General features: G+C 40.8%; 2 protein-coding genes and 1 long non-coding RNA gene across 13 annotated transcripts in view; 2 read left to right on the top strand and 1 right to left on the bottom strand.

The window, feature by feature from the left end:
* LOC123959656 overlaps window positions 1–4,839 on the top strand; it is a 7,542-nt gene extending 2,703 nt beyond the window's left edge. The window contains exons 2-3 of one of the 2 annotated variants that reach the window (XR_006822362.1): window positions 1,555–1,686; window positions 3,655–4,839. This is a non-coding gene — a long non-coding RNA (uncharacterized LOC123959656). The remainder of the gene's footprint in view (window positions 1–1,554; window positions 1,687–3,654) is intronic. The other variant, XR_006822361.1, reaches the window with a different exon arrangement.
* Window positions 1–9,006, bottom strand: part of LOC123959654 (coiled-coil domain-containing protein 158-like) — a 12,799-nt gene extending 3,793 nt beyond the window's left edge. For 2 of the 10 annotated variants that reach the window (XR_006822359.1, XR_006822360.1), the window contains exons 1-17: window positions 8,675–9,004; window positions 8,349–8,474; window positions 8,167–8,224; window positions 7,426–7,574; window positions 6,811–6,998; window positions 6,593–6,702; window positions 6,198–6,519; window positions 6,052–6,107; window positions 5,213–5,323; window positions 5,028–5,109; window positions 4,660–4,779; window positions 3,604–3,819; window positions 3,231–3,467; window positions 2,879–3,047; window positions 1,975–2,127; window positions 1,504–1,616; window positions 1,132–1,290 (exon numbers count right to left, since the gene is read on the bottom strand). Coding sequence is in view for 8 of the 10 variants with exons in the window: in XM_046033826.1 (XP_045889782.1) it covers window positions 1,132–1,290; window positions 1,504–1,616; window positions 1,975–2,127; window positions 2,879–3,047; window positions 3,231–3,467; window positions 3,604–3,819; window positions 4,660–4,779; window positions 5,028–5,109; window positions 5,213–5,323; window positions 6,052–6,107; window positions 6,198–6,519; window positions 6,593–6,702; window positions 6,811–6,998; window positions 7,426–7,574; window positions 8,167–8,224; window positions 8,349–8,474; window positions 8,675–8,681 (2,376 nt within the window). In the remaining 2 variants the exon portion in view is untranslated. Of the gene's footprint in view, window positions 1–1,131; window positions 1,291–1,503; window positions 1,617–1,974; window positions 2,128–2,878; window positions 3,048–3,230; window positions 3,468–3,603; window positions 3,820–4,659; window positions 4,780–5,027; window positions 5,110–5,212; window positions 5,324–6,051; window positions 6,108–6,197; window positions 6,520–6,592; window positions 6,703–6,810; window positions 6,999–7,425; window positions 7,575–8,166; window positions 8,225–8,348 lie in introns of all 10 variants that reach the window. The other 8 variants (XM_046033826.1, XM_046033831.1, XM_046033833.1 and 5 more) reach the window with 7 other exon arrangements.
* On the top strand, window positions 8,640–13,121 carry LOC123959655 (cyclin-G2-like). The gene is made up of 8 exons (XM_046033834.1): window positions 8,640–9,040; window positions 9,574–9,727; window positions 9,843–9,980; window positions 10,186–10,436; window positions 10,574–10,652; window positions 10,745–10,843; window positions 11,143–11,345; window positions 12,257–13,121. Exons 2-8 carry the CDS (start codon window positions 9,590–9,592, stop codon window positions 12,366–12,368), a joined length of 1,020 nt encoding a protein of 339 aa, XP_045889790.1. The 5' UTR covers window positions 8,640–9,040; window positions 9,574–9,589; the 3' UTR covers window positions 12,369–13,121.
* Window positions 13,122–14,494: the final 1,373 nt, after the last annotated feature.

Raw genomic sequence — 14,494 nt, 5'->3', positions numbered from 1 at the left:
AGCATGGAGGCGCTACCAGGAGACAGGCCAGTACATCAGGAGACGTGGAGGAGGCCGTAGGAGGGCAACAACCCAGCAGCAGGACCGCTACCTCCGCCTTTGTGCAAGGAGGAGCACGAGGAGCACTGCCAGAGCCCTGCAAAATGACCTCCAGCAGGCCACAAATGTGCATGTGTCTGCTCAAACGGTCAGAAACAGACTCCATGAGGGTGGTATGAGGGTCCGAAGTCCACAGGTGGGGGTTGCGCTTACAGCCCAACACCGTGCTCTTCAGAGATGAAAGCAGGTTCACACTGAGCACATGTGACAGACGTGACAGAGTCTGGAGACGTCGTGGAGAACCTTCTGCTGCCTGCAACATCCTCCAGCATGACCGGTTTGGCGGTGGGTCAGTAATGGTGTGGGGTGGTTTTTCTCTAGGGGGCCGCACAGCCCTCCATGTGCTCGCCAGAGGTAGCCTGACTGCCATTAGGTACCGAGATGAGATCCTCAGACCCCTTGTGAGACCATATGCTGGTGCGGTTCCTCCTAATGCAAGACAATGCTAGACCTCATGTGGCTGGAGTGTGTCAGCAGTTCCTGCAAGAGGAAGGTATTGATGCTATGGACTGGCCCGCCTGTTCCCCAGACCTGAATCCAATTGAGCACATCTGGGACATCATGTCTCGCTCCATCCACCAACGCCACGTTGCACCACAGACTGTCCAGGAGTTGACGGATGCTTTAGTCCAGGTCTGGGAGGAGATCCCTCAGGAGACCATCCGCCACCTCATCAGGAGCATGCCCAGGCGTTGTAGGGTGGTCATACAGGCACGTGGAGGCCACAAACACTACTGAGCCTCATTTTGACTTGTTTTAAGGACATTACATCAAAGTTGGATTGGCCTGTAGTGTGGTTTTCCACTTTGATTTTGAGTGTGACTCCAAATCCAGACCTCCATGGGTTGATAATTTTGATTTCCATTGATAATTTTTGTGTGATTTTGTTGTCAGCACATTCAACTATGTAAAGAAAGGAGTATTTAATGAGATTATTTCATTCATTCAGATCTAGGATGTGTTAATTTTAGTGTTCCCTTTATTTTTTTGAGCAGTTTATAATGACTAGAATAAAGTGTAAATGAGCACCACCTTGTGAAGGATCACCTCCAGCTGGCTGATCCGGTCCCTTAACTGTTTATCTTTAGAGCGAATGGCCTCCAGCTCACTGCCAAGCTTTCTCTTCTCCTCCCTTACGGAGGTAAGCTGCTGGAGCTGACGCAGGTGCTCCAGGCTCTGGTAGCGCTTCTCCTGGACAGGACGGTGGAGAGTCGATAAGGAAAATGGAACAAATGCTGCTAAATCTATTTTTTGTCAAAAGTGAAGCATTAATGAAAAATAAAATTAAAATTGTACTAGAAAGAAAGGTAAATTACTAGTTACTATTATTAGTAACTAGTATTCTTGAGTAACATAAACTGTTCTTGTTTAACTACACAAACACTGGTGCATCAAGTTTTTCACCTGCTGAAGCTTCTCTATGGTCTCCTCTAAATGTTGGATTTTGCCCTGCAGAGAGTCGATCTCCTCTCTCCTGGCAGTGATCTTCTTCTGCATGTCCATGGCTACTAGGAGGCCTGAGATGGAGAGAAACCCACAACACAAAGCAACACAAAGATAGAAGAAAGAGGACAGGGAGGTGATCAAGTGAGAACGAACATCATGCACATAATATATCAAGAACATGAATCACGGAGCTTTAATCTTGGACAGACTTTGCACATATAGTTGTACAGATGATATCTCTCAGACTGGAAGGAGGATTTTTTTTTTCTGTGCAAGAGTTGTCTGCATTCCTAGATTTCATTATGATCCAAAGTAAATCACTGTTATCTGCCCACTTGATCACAGATTGCATGTAAATCTGAGGATCTTCCTCAGATGTGTCTTTGTACATGAGATCTTTTCATTAAGTCTCAGCTTAAATTATCTAACCGTGTCCATCGGCGCCTTCCAGGGTGCTCAAGGTGCTCCTGGCGTGGTCCAGCTCGTCATGGGCGATCCTCAGCTGGCTCTGAAGCTTTAGCACCACACCCTTGTGCTCCTCGTTCTTACAGCTGTGCAGCTGCTGCAGCTCTTTGTGCTCCTCTGAAATCGTGCCCACACAAACACATGCATTACATCCACCAAGAGAAACACACTTTTAACACATAAGTAAAACACACAACAATAGAAGGGCTTGGTTGACAGTGAAAACATACCAAACATGGTTCTTTGTTTTTTTAAAACACAGCAGGACAAGAAGATCATTTGATTTGGCAAAAAAATGCCACAGCTGAACTCTTTCTAGAAACCGCACTGTGCAACTCCTGTTGAATGAAAGCACTAGTTTACACTAGTTTGCAGTTTGGAGGCAAGAGAAGTCCTCGAGCTGGATGCTTGACTTCATCCACATGGAATATTATATTATGTGCTACTTAACAAAAAACACGAGTATTTCCTTTTGCAGTAGGACAACCAAATGAATACATTCATGTATGGCATGAATGTAGCCTTTTTGTTGTACTTTGGTTATGTTTGTTTATATTTGTATATTATGTTCATATATGTATTTATGTAAGGCTGTGGGCATATATGTATTTAATTGTTGGACATCTCCTGGGAAACTATACGTAGGCTGGTCAAATCTGAATACAGTTGTATTTGTTAGATGCTCGTGGGTATACATGCTACTGTGTTGATGATTAATGTGTCTGAATAATCCCATGAGGTCATGTAAACAACCAGGCACGATAGTGAGGGAAATACAGTTGGGTTGGTTCACATAACCATGGTTTTGTTCATATGATGGATATTCATCTCCTGTGTGGTGATGCACTTTCAGTAAAGCTCAGCTCACTAGTGAGGGTGAGTAACTGCACGCGCTGGAGCTCCAGTAAGGTGGTGAGCTGCTGTTTCTCCAGAGTTTCCTCCCTGACACGGTGACTTTGTTCAGCCACAGAGGCCTGTAGCTGCCGCCTCTCGTGCTCTGCAGCAGCCAGGTCTGACTTGTGCTGGTCTAACTCAGTCTAATCGGCATAGGGTGTAAGAGAAAGGACGAGAGACAAAGAGAGGGAGGTTAGTGATGATATAGGTGGGGTATGAGAGTGAATAAAAAATAAATTAATTTAATTAATAAAATCTGAAGGCTTGATAAGTAAAAGTTTGTCTTCAGTGATCTAATCATTTACATTTTCTGCCATACGCCTGACCTTGAGCTGCTGACTCTCAAGCTTGTGCTGGTTTAGCTGATTGCTGAGGAGGCTGTTCTCCTGGTGAAGGTTGTCGATGGTGCGCCTGTGCTGCACTATCATAACGGTGCTGCTCTCCACCTGCAACCTGAGAATATCAATCATCTTCTCGCCTTCATCCAGCTTCAGCCTCAGCGTCTCTCCTTCTGCATGCAGTGTCTGGCACCGTCTCTGGGCCTCCTCCAACTTGGCAAGATGCTGGAAAAATCAGTTAAGCTTAATTTCAATGAACCATAAAAACGGGCAAATGATTACCGGATCATGGCTTATATAAAATCTAAATGGTATGTTTCAAAAACCTATTACTTGTAATGCATGATCTGTTGTTTATTACATGATGGGCTTCTTGCTGCATGAGCTGGAGTTCCCTGTTTTTCTCCTCCAGGAGTTCCTGGGATTTCCTCCCCTCCTGGACCCTCTGCTCCAGCAGGGCCTGTAGGCAGGTCTTCTCCTCCCCACCTCTGCGGAGGTGCTCCATGGCCACCTCCAGTCGTCCTCTCAGGGCCTTTACCTCCTCCTGGAGCTCACACTGCTGCTGCTTACCGCACCTCTGGAGGATAAAGCAGGAGGCATACTGACTATTTAAAAAAATAGTTAATCATTTTGACAGTGTGAAGACATATGATCTAAATGATGGGAGAAACTGGCTTGACATGTTCTTGGATGGTTGACTGACCAACCATGTTTTTAACCCTTCTGTTACACTAGAAGTAACACCTCACTGGACACACTCACATGGAGACACAGTGTAGAGAGTCAAATGGTAACATTGCCACCTGAATTAATAGGTGTAGGTACTTCAGAACAAGGACATGAGCCACTTAAAATGTACAAGGATTGAGTGATCAACAGGTAACCAGAGCTACTAGCGGATTCCGACAGGTTTTTGTGTTTTTATTGGAAATGAGTAGATCCACATTTTCCTGCAGTGCAGTTCTTACACTGTCCAAACCTAATGTCAATGTGCACATCAGGGTTGGGGGATATAGACTGCCTACTGGGGGACTTTTCTGAACTATTGGCACATCAATTTGTGCAGCATCAGTAACTACACTAGAATGGACAATATAAAAATAAGAAGATGATCACAAAATGATGCAGAAGCCCCCACTGAGAATACATGTATAGTGAACATTATTAGGATAGGCAGGCAGTCAGTTTAAGTAGTAGTCTAAGTTAGTAAACATTTGGCAAACCTCTGTGACTGTTCCCACCAGCTCCTTAAGCTGTTTCACCATCAGATCACACACCTCCAGCTCTTTACACAACTCCATCATAATTAGGCTACTTCAGTTTCCACTTCAATGCGAACATTCATCTATATGAAGACTATGGGTAGGATTACAGCAGAGAGAGACACAATGCTGGTTTCACATTCATGGTACAGCACCTTAAGTTGGCCAAGCTGGGACTGAAGCTCCTCTGAGAGTTGTAAAGATCGCTCTCTGTGTCTTTGTGCATCCACCAGCTGGGACTGAGCCTGGATGAGCTGCTGCTCCAGGCAACAAACCTGCAATGTGACAAATTATATTCACAAACCAAATAAAAAACAAATTTTAGTTTTCATTCATACAGGTGTATTAGTGTTGCTTCTTCACATTTAATACATTCATAACCACAGTTGAAATGTAAGTAAGACCAGCACATTCCTGTTAGGTTCAAGTGGGGGCTGTTGGGTTTGTCTAACATCCAAACCACTTTGGTCTCACAGACCGATACATCTTGTGAAGTGGATAAAAATAAATGTTCCTTCTTTACCTTATCTTTATGGGTGGAGAGGGTTGACTCAAGTTCAATGACCTGACACTGGTGCAGTGAAGTCTGTCTCTCTGCAAGTTTCCTGAGCATAGAGATAACATTGTCTGACCATTTAAGTAAATGGTCTCATACTGCAAACACTGTCGGATAATACAGGTACAAAATGATTTGGGAATAATACTTACTTTAACAGCTCCAACTTGACACTTAAACTGACGCTGTTGTTTTTTGATGAGCTCAGTTTGTCAGTCAACAGTGCCATCTCCTGGCCAAGACTTGCAATCAGGTCTTCCATTCTATGACAAAGCAATGTGAAGAGTTCTTAATAACCCTGTTATGGCAGACATATCCTTTTTTTACTTTAGGCATGATGTACAATGGAGCGCAGCAGATAAGATCCAATATGAAGTAAAAAAAACAATACAAAAAGTAATGCAAAATAATGTAACTATGTTGACTGACAAGAACTTAGTTTGGCTATGAGTTGCTGTTGTGGTCCGTTGACAAAAAAAATGAAAGTTCTGCCTGTAACACTGAGGTGACTGGTGCTTGATGATAACTGATGGTTAACTGGTGAAACCCCTTGATAACCTGTTTACCTACAGATCCTTTTTTTAAGCAATGAACTTAAATAGTTGATCCACACACACACACAACATAAAAAACACCTTTTTTTATTTTTAATATGTAAACAATAAAATATGGAATTGTAATGAACTATTATGTTAATGTTTGATTAATCTGACAATTTCTTTCTCCGTTAACTTTAGTTTTGTCTCTAAAATGTCAAACAATCCTGAAAAATGCAGTTTATGATTTACAACGTGTTACCTTCAAATTTCTGTTTTTATCAGATCAACAAAACAAGTGCACTGCAATCATATATGACCAAGTAAAGTAGCAAATCCTCACTTTTAAGAAGCGGAAACCTAAAAGAATATTTGGCTGGAATGATTAATCGATTTTCAAAATAGTTGCGGATTCATTTTCTGTTTCTAATGATTGGAGCTCTAAATTAAATTACCTTTCTTTTTGCTTATTTACTCCACTGGATTCTTCACTTCTCAGATGTTCTAGTGACTGCCATCAAACAGATGAAATAGGAGAAAAAGTATAAGTTGAAGTCCAAAATACACTGAACGTGATCCATAACTGACTTCTAGTACTTACCAAAAAAGGTCTCCCCTGTAGCTTCTCTGTCTCATCGATAAAATTCTCAGTTAACTCAGCAGATGGGAAAAGCTGTCTTGAACTAGCGGCGACGTTTGGACTGGTGATGGAGTTGTGTCCACATTGTTTCTCGTGAGATAACAGTGAAGAGTACATCTCCTTCATGTTTCGTTCCAATGTCTCTACTTTCCAGTTAAGCGCCAAAGCCTCATCCTCTGTCTCCTGCAGCTTCTGGTCCCCGGCCCTTTTGATGTTTTGGAGCTCTTCCAACATGCACAGCATCTTTTCCATCTGAATGACGTGTTTCTGCGAATCCTTCAATCTGCAAATAAAAAGATCTGTGGGTCAAAGTGAACACTTTCTTTACAGAAGTATAATTTTCTCAGTGTGTTCACCTGAGGTCAGACAGGACGTCCTTCTCCATCTGGACTCCATGCAACTTATTCTGCAGGTTCACAATGGCTTTGTCAACACTGAATGTCTCTTGTTCAGGTTGATCATGTGACTGTGTTTGAAAGGGTAAAATACTACATTACATAGAGAAATCATTACCAATTAAATAATTTAGAGTGTACCGAATGAATAAATTCATATTTGAAATAAAAGTAGGAACCTTGTTGAGCTGCAAGTCAGACAACTGGTGCAGGCAGTCATCGATTGCACTCTCCAACACCTCCTTTCCAGGAGAGGTGATATCTTTTTGGGCCACCCCTTGGTTTAAACTATCCAGATCACAGACCAGGGACTGAGCCACTGCCTGTTGGTGGGTTGAAAGAATGGTGCAATCCCCAGGTGAATCACCTGCCAAAAGGAGCAAAGGAAGTTTAAAATATTTACTGTGTTGTTAAAGTTAGGGATTGGTGAAACATGTCTTTGTGTAACAGTAACATATGCTGGGCTTCTGCTTGTTTCGATTTCTTTTTAAAGATATCTTTCAATAGTGATTTTCCCCTACACATCTAGTCCAGTGATTTAGATCTTTTTCCGAAACCAAATCACGTAGATAACTGAGATGAACCTTCAGCTTTACCACTCGGGGTGGTTTTCCATCTTTGTGTCACAATGTGGGTGCTGTGAAGAGTGAAATCAATATCAGATTGTCAGAAGGGACGTAATTCCTCACGCTAATTATCTCAAATGCCAGATACTGGCCTGATTATTCACCCGACCAATTTCTTAACACATACATTTTTTCATCAGTCTGGCTACTGACGCCGCTGGTACTCACAGACAATAAACCTGTGGTTGTGGCAGCTTTGTCCATGTGGGCTTTTAATGCCGTATGTGCAGCCAAATCTCTCCAAGGTCAGTTTGGTTGCATGTTCCACCTCTTCCTGAAGCCTCTGGGTTTCCTTGGTGCGCCTGTCAAGCTCCTCACTGTAAAAAAAAATGTAATTAGGAGGGATGGAAGGTATACTTTATAGTGATGTCATAGCACCATGGAAAAGCCTTCCTTTAAAAATCAAGTAGACAAAAACAAGAGGGGCATTCAGAGGTCAGATCATTGCTTACAGTTTGAATGGAGGAACGTACACTAGGTATAGTCTGGGTGTTATTTTGGTTTCATTTTGATTCTATTGTTATTCTCTGTTACAAGTTTTGTGTCTGTCTTTCTGTGTGTATACATGTATAGGTATTTAATTATATGTTCATTAGTAACTGTATACATTGTGTAATTTTCCTGTGTTCTATGTGCGTGTAGTGTGAAGGGACTACAACTTACATTTAATTGTTCAACTCTGTGATGTAAAATTACATATAAATGAACCTTGACCTTAATAACCACGTTTGCTATTAGAGTTCTCACTTCAACATGCTATCTTTTGGATTGACACATAAAAAAAAATCTTGAGCTAAAGCAGTGGCAGCTCATTGAGTTGGGGTTTAGCTTAAATGAGTAAATTGTTACAAAACATTTTGGCATCACGTGTATGCAGACTGCCTTGTTAGTTTTAGCAAGTTAAGTTACCTCAGTTCATCCAGTGTTAGGCTGTTAAATCTCAGCCGAGGAGAGGCGTCATGTGTCTCTGTAAAGAAAGACCAACAAATGACTCTAGGAACTGAACAATTTAATAATAATGTTAACAAAACTGTCCTCTTAGTTAGTTAGCTAACGGATACCCCCTCTAATGTTACCTTAGCTTAGCTTACCAGTTTTTCCTGCTGCTGCTTGTGTTTTTCTTGTGTGTTTCGATGGAGATTCAACTTGTAAAACGTGATTATTGCTGGAAAGCTCAACACTCCGAGGGTCGGAGGGTTGAAACCCAGATGACATATCTGTTCACATTAGTAATCAAGCTGTTGGTCTAGCAAACAATTAAAGTGCTAACTTAGATTAGCTAAAATCAGTAGCGTGCTAGTAAGTAGTACTGTCGTTAAACGTAGTTTCATCACCATGGAAACAGCAACCCTGGCTAAGTCCTAGCTAACGTTATGCTATCTGTAATTTGGTGAATTTTGGCTAATACTTAACATACTTAACATTGTCTGATCTGACAGGTTAGTCGAGCCTTTGGTTGAGTAAAGCTGACATCAAAATGAGGGCAAAATCAACATTAGCGCCAACGCTTTGAAACAATCGACATCCGCTGTCTTCCTTCAGTTTATTAAGACGTAACGCAGAAGGCGTTTCCAGTGGTGCATGATGGTCATTGTCGTTTGCAAGTAGGTCAGCGGTTGTTTGTTAATTCAGGGCGGACCCTCTTTTTGTAGCAGGGAACAAGGATCTTGTTTTTATCATTTTCCGCCCATCATCATAATCACAATGCAAACATGAAGGACTGAGACGTATAGCTAAGTTGCAGCGCTGTTATTATCCTGCACGTCGGTGGCTTCTGGGCAAGGTAAGACGACGGGTTGTTGATTTTCGCTGGCAGGAAAGCTAACGTTAAGCTATCTAACATTGCCGTTATGTGGGTTTGTGACGCCTTCAGCTTTTTGGGCATTTATTGTTGTTTTACCTTAACTTCATATTTTAAAGTTAACACTCTAAATCTACTTCTTCTGAAATGTGCAATAGCGTCCCTGTCATGATTGATTACGTGACCTAACGTTAGTTTCTCTTGGACAGTAGACATTTAGCTCATGTAAACATTAACTTTGATTTTTTTTGTTTAATTATTTTACTTAAGGACATTCCTTTTACACAGTATTCCCTTTAACCAGTTTGTAATATTGTAACAACAATATTATGATTAAATAAGATCAGGAATGTGTAGGGTTTTGGCGTTTGAGGGGTCTTCCACTGATAGCTGACACCCAGTAGGTGTGGTCTAGGAGACGACATAATGCCCTCTTCTCCTCACTCGTAACACTCGTAGGGACCACAGTTGTTTCCCTGCGCCATACTGTTGTTGATTCTCTCTGTGATTGCCAGGCAGAACCGCTGAAATATGTTGTTTTCAAGGATGAGGAATCTTCAAGCCATTGACAGCTTACTCCTGAAAGAGCTGAAGTCCTGTTGTGCGAAAGAGTACAACTTTCTTCCCAGAGAGACTGGCCTGAAGCTGATGGAGTCGGCTTCCACAGAGGTGACCCACTGACCCAACTTTATATTTTTGGCTGTCTGTGCAGGCATGTGGGTTTTCTAAAAATATATGCTATTTCCACTGATGTTTATCTGTCTATATAATGGTGCATTTTCAGAATCACAGTGGAGTGTCTGCGAAATGTAGAGACACCAGAGTGGAGGAACTGTGGGGCCTGACCAGTTTCTTTGGCTACAGCACCCAAACCTTTGTTCAAGCTGTCAATTTGCTTGACAGATTCCTCACCATCATGAAGGTAGGAATTTAACAAAAGATTTAACGTTGTTTCAACCTACGACATGAATCTGTGTACTGTTGTCGTTTTTTAACTCCACCTACTTCTTTAACGTACTTTCGTATCACTTTTGGACCACCAGTAAGAAGAAAGCGCAACAACAATGACCTTGTTTGACCTTCAATCATGTTGACTCACTCTTCTCGCTGTTGTGCTATTGTGACAGGTGCAGCCCAAACACTTGCCCTGTATTGGAGTCTGCTGTCTTCACATTTCAGCCAAAATGATCGAAGAAGAGAGCAATGTCTCACCCACGCATGAACTCATTCGCATCAGCCAAAGCAAATTCACTGTGTCAGACCTCAGTCGTATGGAGAAGATCATCTCTGAGAAGCTGAGTGTGGAGCCAGAAGTAGTGACAGCCTTAACCTTTCTACACCTCTACTACTCAGCCTTCACATCCCTCTCTGCTGGAAGGTAACCATTTTTTTTTGTGCTCATGTTTATTGCTATCACTGATGCATTGCTCCAGTTTTCATGGAGTTGGTCAAATAGAGTCTGCTTTATGAGGTTTGTACTAGAGGATCACATTAGGATTCCCTCTATATTTTAAGGGAGGAGATCCCAAGCATTGGGAGACTGGAAGCCCAGCTAAAAGCCTGCTTATGCCGGCTTGTTTTCTCTAAAGCAAAAGTAAGGATTGTTCTCAGGCGACCATTTCACAGCATAGCAGCATTCATTTTGAGTGCTGGTACTTATTCATCTGCTCTTTTTCTTGTTCGCAGCCATCTGTGCTGGCACTGTCCCTAATTGCTCAGGAGTTTGAGGCCCTCCGGTCCAACACCTTGTTGAAGATTGTGCAGCAGTTCCAAAGACATCTTAAGGTATAAAAAGAGTATGGCTGCAACTGATTATTTTCTCTATTCATCAGTATCGTTTGCTCTTAATTCTCTCATATGGCTAATGTGCTAAAGGTTTATTTCTTTTCACCTCCAGTTCCAGCATTTCTTACATTTCTTTTCTTTGTATTACAAATACTTGTGTTGAAACTGCACAAGGTGGCATGACAGCATCACAGCCTGACCACGTGTATGTGTAAAAATACTTGACTTGTTGAGGACAGCATATTCGAAGACTTTCTGCCTGCAGCCTCTCAAATGTTTCCTCTTTGTCTTCTTCGCAGATCAGCGACAGCGAGCTGCTCCACTGGAAGGAACTTGTGGCCAAGTGCATGACTGAATACCGCTCAAGCGAATGTAACAAACCAGACAACAAAAAGCTTGTTTGGATCGTGTCCAGGAGAACAGCACAGAATCTCCAGGCCAATCACTTCAGTGTACCTGGTCTGCCAACTATTCCTGAGGGGAGCTGGGGCGACAGCGAGAGGTTAATAGTCCAGTATTTTCTTTTCATTCATTCAGCAGTTCGTCTGACTGAATATATGCTGTGCTGTGATAGTGAGATATTAACAAAGTGGTCCTTCCTGAATGGAGTCCTCCAATTCACGAGTCAGACACAGCTGCTAACAGTAATTCAAAAAATAAAAAGTTCCATTTTAGAGTTTAACTGAATCCATGTATGGTTAAATGTGTACTGGAGAAGATAGTCTTACCAACCTAAGCCTTAATTTATATATATGTCAGTGTATCACTCTGACCATGAAAAGAGTGTAGTATGTCCATCGCAGTTTCCCAGAACCCAAGCTGACGTCTTCACATGTCTGTTTGTCCGATCAGCAGTCCAATAAACAGATATATTCACTTTACATTTATACAAAACAGTGATAAGCAGCTGTTGTCACGTCTGACAAGCTGGAACCATTGAATATTTGATATTTGTGCTTGATATTTTACCAAATTGTGGCAGAATAAAGGGGCATTGTAGCAAGTTTGTCCTGAGATACCCTGACTATAAGTCCCCGGTGTCAAGCGCCACACTTCTTTTGTTTGTAACAGGCTTTCTGTCCATTTTTTAAAAGTTTTAAAGACAGTAGCAAGTGAAGTCCAATTGAATCTATCAGATATATTTAATTAGCTGCCGCTCAGGTTGTACTCACAGTAATTAGGCTTCCTCTGTTGTGTTTCTTCCTTCTCAGCCAACAAAAGGTGATTAGACATATTTGAGTTGTAGTTATTTTAGCTGTTAGTTACTTATAAGTGTTGAAAGATAAACCTAATAAGATGAAATAAGGGTTTTGAACACAGATTGCTCCCACAACAGCAGTAGAATAGTTCATTATAATATGAGGGTGGATTAAACACAGCATCGAGTAATAATGGCCGCCTCTTCTCTCATAGCGAGGACTCCTGTGAGGACATGAGCTGTGGAGAAGACAGCCCGTGGGGCTCGCCAGGAAGTGACGGCGAAGGAGCCTTCTTCCCCTCCGCCTTTCTCAACGGCAGAAAGTGAGGAGTCCTCATTGTGCAGTAGTGACGGATGTGTATTTGTCCCCTTAACTGTAACTGATTTAAGGTGGTCACCGTGTTTCAGAGCAAACCTGTGTGTTTCACTTGTCAAACCGTGCGCAACCTAGGTAGGCCAAGTGATTCATTAAGTGCCTGTGTTAATTCAGTTTACCGTCTCTTTCTTTAATATAAAAAAACCCCCAACATATCGTAATAATGCAAAATGGAAAATTGCAATATCGTGGCAGCTTGATGGCAATACATCTGAATGTCTTTTTCCAAGATGTTCTCTTAGTGTTTCTTTGTGTCCGTACTCGACACATTCCAGGAAAAATAGCGAAGCACAAAGGAGAATTTATGGATGTCAGTCATGAGGTACACTCGCTGTTGAATACCAGCTAACATACTAGCACATCCTCAATCTTTTTTTGTATTTTTTATACTCAATGCCACACATACAGTATTCTGCAATTGTTTGATAAACACAATGTGACGTATATGACATTGTAGTGTGAAAATACCAGACTGTATATGCATGGATAAATTGAAATTTGTGATTATGAATGGATGTTGTTCATGTTTTCAAAGATAAGCTTACTGTAAAACTTTTTTAAAAATGTACATAACATGTAAAAAAATAAGAAAAACCTGTATGTTTCGTGAATGCTACATAATGTGTGTTGTATTTGGATATAATGTGGATTATGTTGGAAGGGTCAGAAATAATCCTTCCCAATAAAAAAAAGCTTTTTATCTACCACTAGTTTTTTCTTTGTTTCAATTCAGATTCAGAATCAGCTTTACTCGCTAAGTATGTGTACACATACAAGGAATGTAAGCTTTATGTTGCTCTCAGTGTCGCACACAGTTCCAAGAACAATTTAGAGGTAGATAGAAATAGACATACAGCCAAAAGCAACAAAGCTGAACATAGATAAAGGTGAACAGAATTACTATGTACATACAAGTAGGTGAAAAAACAGGTGTGTATACAAACAATGAACAACAACACTGTATATAAAAGTCAAACTGTAAATTATAAACAAATAGTGCAAAGGAATAAATTTTGAATGGCTAATTTAACAGATGACTATATACATGAAGTGAACGGTTACATGTCACTCATCTGCATGTATACATATACAGGATTTGTATGTATGCATGCATCCAATGTGCATGTTTGCACATTGAGAACAACCGGAAACACATATTTTTTCTGGTTCACTTGAGTAGGGTTAAACGTGGTTTATTGAAGAACTGCAACGTCAGCTGACTTCTCCACATATAGAAATGTCTGTGTAGTCAAGACAAACCCAAACCACATATAATAATTACTTAAACAACAATGATGCTGGGACAAAATACCTGCTTAAGTAATGCATAACTATGCCACCAAATGAAAAACCTCTAGAAGGTGCTGGTGTACAAATCAGGGCAGCTCTGGGTATATTAATATTCCGTCAGAAATCTTATTGTGAATTGTGAGATTGTTTTGTTGACAGCAGGGTCATGCAGCAATATGTAGATGTTATGATGATAAAAACAGCTTCAATATCAAACTGTTAAAATGCATGAATCTGATACACCTGATATCTATGTACCTGGATTTCAGCTCATTTGGTATATAAACAAATTTAAATGAGAAGTAACTTGTTATTGATGATCCATTAAGTGTTAAATAATCACACAACCATTTCAGGAATTCATGATGTATCTGCAATAAATCGTCATACGTTAGTTATATCAGTTAGTTGTAATCATGTATTCTGTACATTAATCATAAAGTTATACCAAGATGCCTACATGCAGTGGTGGAAGAAGTAGGCCAACTCTTTCACTCTTAACTTCAGTAAAAGTAGCAATACCACAGAGTAAAGTAAAAGTAATCAAGAGTAAACATGTTGTTTATACAGATTGTGAATTATTTTACCACTTACTGTGTATTTATCATGTATCTTACTATGTACTGGGCAAGTATTATGTATTTTTATGTAAGGCTGTTTTATAGCTTGAGTGGTCATTTTCTTTTCTTTATCAGTTTTTTTGTTGTGTAAATGTTAATGTTGTTGTAAAGCACTTCGTGTGTTCGCAATACAAATAAAGTTTACTTACTTACTTACATAACATTTT

This window comes from Micropterus dolomieu, linkage group LG21, assembly GCF_021292245.1.
Source record: "Micropterus dolomieu isolate WLL.071019.BEF.003 ecotype Adirondacks linkage group LG21, ASM2129224v1, whole genome shotgun sequence".
NCBI lineage: Eukaryota > Metazoa > Chordata > Actinopteri > Centrarchiformes > Centrarchidae > Micropterus > Micropterus dolomieu.
Note: the sequence above shows the minus strand (reverse complement) of the source record. Positions and strands in the feature narration are given on the sequence as shown.